The sequence below is a fragment of the Haliotis rubra genome, unplaced genomic scaffold (assembly GCF_003918875.1).
Source record: "Haliotis rubra isolate DU_JTF1 unplaced genomic scaffold, ASM391887v1 Scf127, whole genome shotgun sequence".
Lineage (NCBI taxonomy): Eukaryota > Metazoa > Mollusca > Gastropoda > Lepetellida > Haliotidae > Haliotis > Haliotis rubra.
Window position 1 is genome coordinate 81923 of NW_025765192.1, and position 1875 is coordinate 83797.

General features: G+C 40.1%; 1 protein-coding gene across 1 annotated transcript; it reads right to left on the bottom strand.

Annotated features, from left to right (window-relative positions):
• Window positions 1–641: 641 nt before the first annotated feature.
• On the bottom strand, window positions 642–1651 carry LOC124266653 (acetylcholine receptor subunit beta-like). Its single transcript, XM_046701454.1, has 2 exons — window positions 1187–1651; window positions 642–698 (listed from the first exon to the last, which is right to left on the bottom strand). The coding sequence occupies exons 1-2, from the start codon at window positions 1649–1651 to the stop codon at window positions 642–644; spliced, it is 522 nt and encodes a 173-aa protein (XP_046557410.1).
• Between the last annotated feature and the right edge of the window lie 224 nt (window positions 1652–1875).

Sequence of the window (1875 nt, forward strand, 5' to 3'; positions counted from 1 at the left end):
ACATATATTTTCATTTTATAGAAAATAAAGTTAGTTATAGTTCTAAGCTAACAATAAGCCTAAATTTACACCTTGCACAAATCACACATGAATAACTGTTTAGCGAAAAACATAGATAAGTACAGCTAATATTAATACGTGCTAATGTGTAAGGCCATTGTGCGAAAATTAAATATTTATACTCATGTTATTGTGATTCTATAGCGAACGCTTGTTATCTACTAAACACTGTGATGAAGCAGTGAGTGAAATCCCTACTCACGAAGGATGCCATCTGCTCATTAACACTCGGTAGTTTTCGGAACACGAGTAGTTTTTTTAATGCTGTTAGCTACAAATGTTTCTGAAAACTGACTGAAAACCCCCAAATCTTCTTCAACATATTTCTTTTTACATGCTTTTTCAATGATTTGATTTCAGCAGATGTTTACTGTATATCTCCTGTAAGTCTGAAAAAGATGTTCCAGCACCAACTTACATGTACTGATAACACTCCAGAAAATGTAACTCCACAAGATTGCTAATAAAAAACATTAAAATGACATAGGAATATATTGTTTGAAACAGTCCACCAGATACAATATATACATCTAAAGATTCCGAAAATGATAAAATATGTGTCTCACTCAAGACACTTAGACTCAGAACTGCTGTTGTGCCGTCGGGTCGTGTTCTTGTCCCATCCTGGACGTGAAAATCTGAAACAACCAGGACTGGACGAGACCACACAACACAGACCATATGTATATTAATTGAAATAATGCAATTTTTGGCACACTGACGGGACGCAGCTAAACAACAAAATCCAGGCCCTTCGCGTGCTGGGCCATCACTGCACACTCCAAACATAACTTAACAATATGCACTTTAGATGGAATGTCTTAGAAGTATGCTGTAAAATTCCAAGCCTTCAAAGTTAAGCTTTAACGGTAATGAAAACAATCTTGGAAATTTGACGAACATGTATGTGCTGGTAAAAGGTAATTAAACAAGCTCTCATTTACGCTGGTAATACAAGAATATAGTAGCAAAGATGAATCTCGTCTCATGATAATACCAACTTACAGGAGCCAAGGTTAATTTGTTGAATGAGACTATGAAGCCAGAGAACAGTTAACTCAATACTGTGAGCACAGAGCACAGTGAACAGAACGACGCCGAGACTAATATTCAGGAAGAGGAATACCCTCAGACACATGGCTTCAAGCGCGGTGGACACATCCTTCCAGGTTGGATCCGCTGTGCACTTCTGGGTATTTACATCTCCTGCAGGATCTTGATCTACATCAGTAGCTAGTTCCCTTTTGGAACATTTCCATTTCCACAAAACTACCCATTTGTGCAGCACCCGGGGCACCTTTCCTCGGTAGTTGTGGAATCTGAGGATGAGGATCATCATGGCCACTGAGAGGGAGCTGAGGGTGAGGAGACTGGTCAAGTAGATGGTCAGGTAGGAAGTCTGTTGGGACGTTTTGGGCATGTCGTTGGTCATCTGAGTCAGGAACACGCCAAAAGAGAGTAGGATCGTCATGGAGAGAGCCACTTTGTCTCCATACTCCATGGGCAGAGCAAATACCAGGGAGCTGAGCAGAGATAAAAGTGTGATGGGGATTATCAGGTAGTAGACGTAGTATGATGGTTGGCGTGTCATGGTCAGTTCGAAAACTAGTCGAGGGTAACGATTCTTTAATGCAAATGTTCTAATATTTCGTAACTGCCATAATCCATTCTCACCCATACGATAGGCATTCATTTTATTCGGAAGTGGTGTTAATTTAACTTTCTCCGACGTTGACACCCATGTCGATAGAACAAGATTGCAGACCTGAGTATCAAAGGGAAAATATACAATGTCAAGGTCGCACTGGCTCGTGA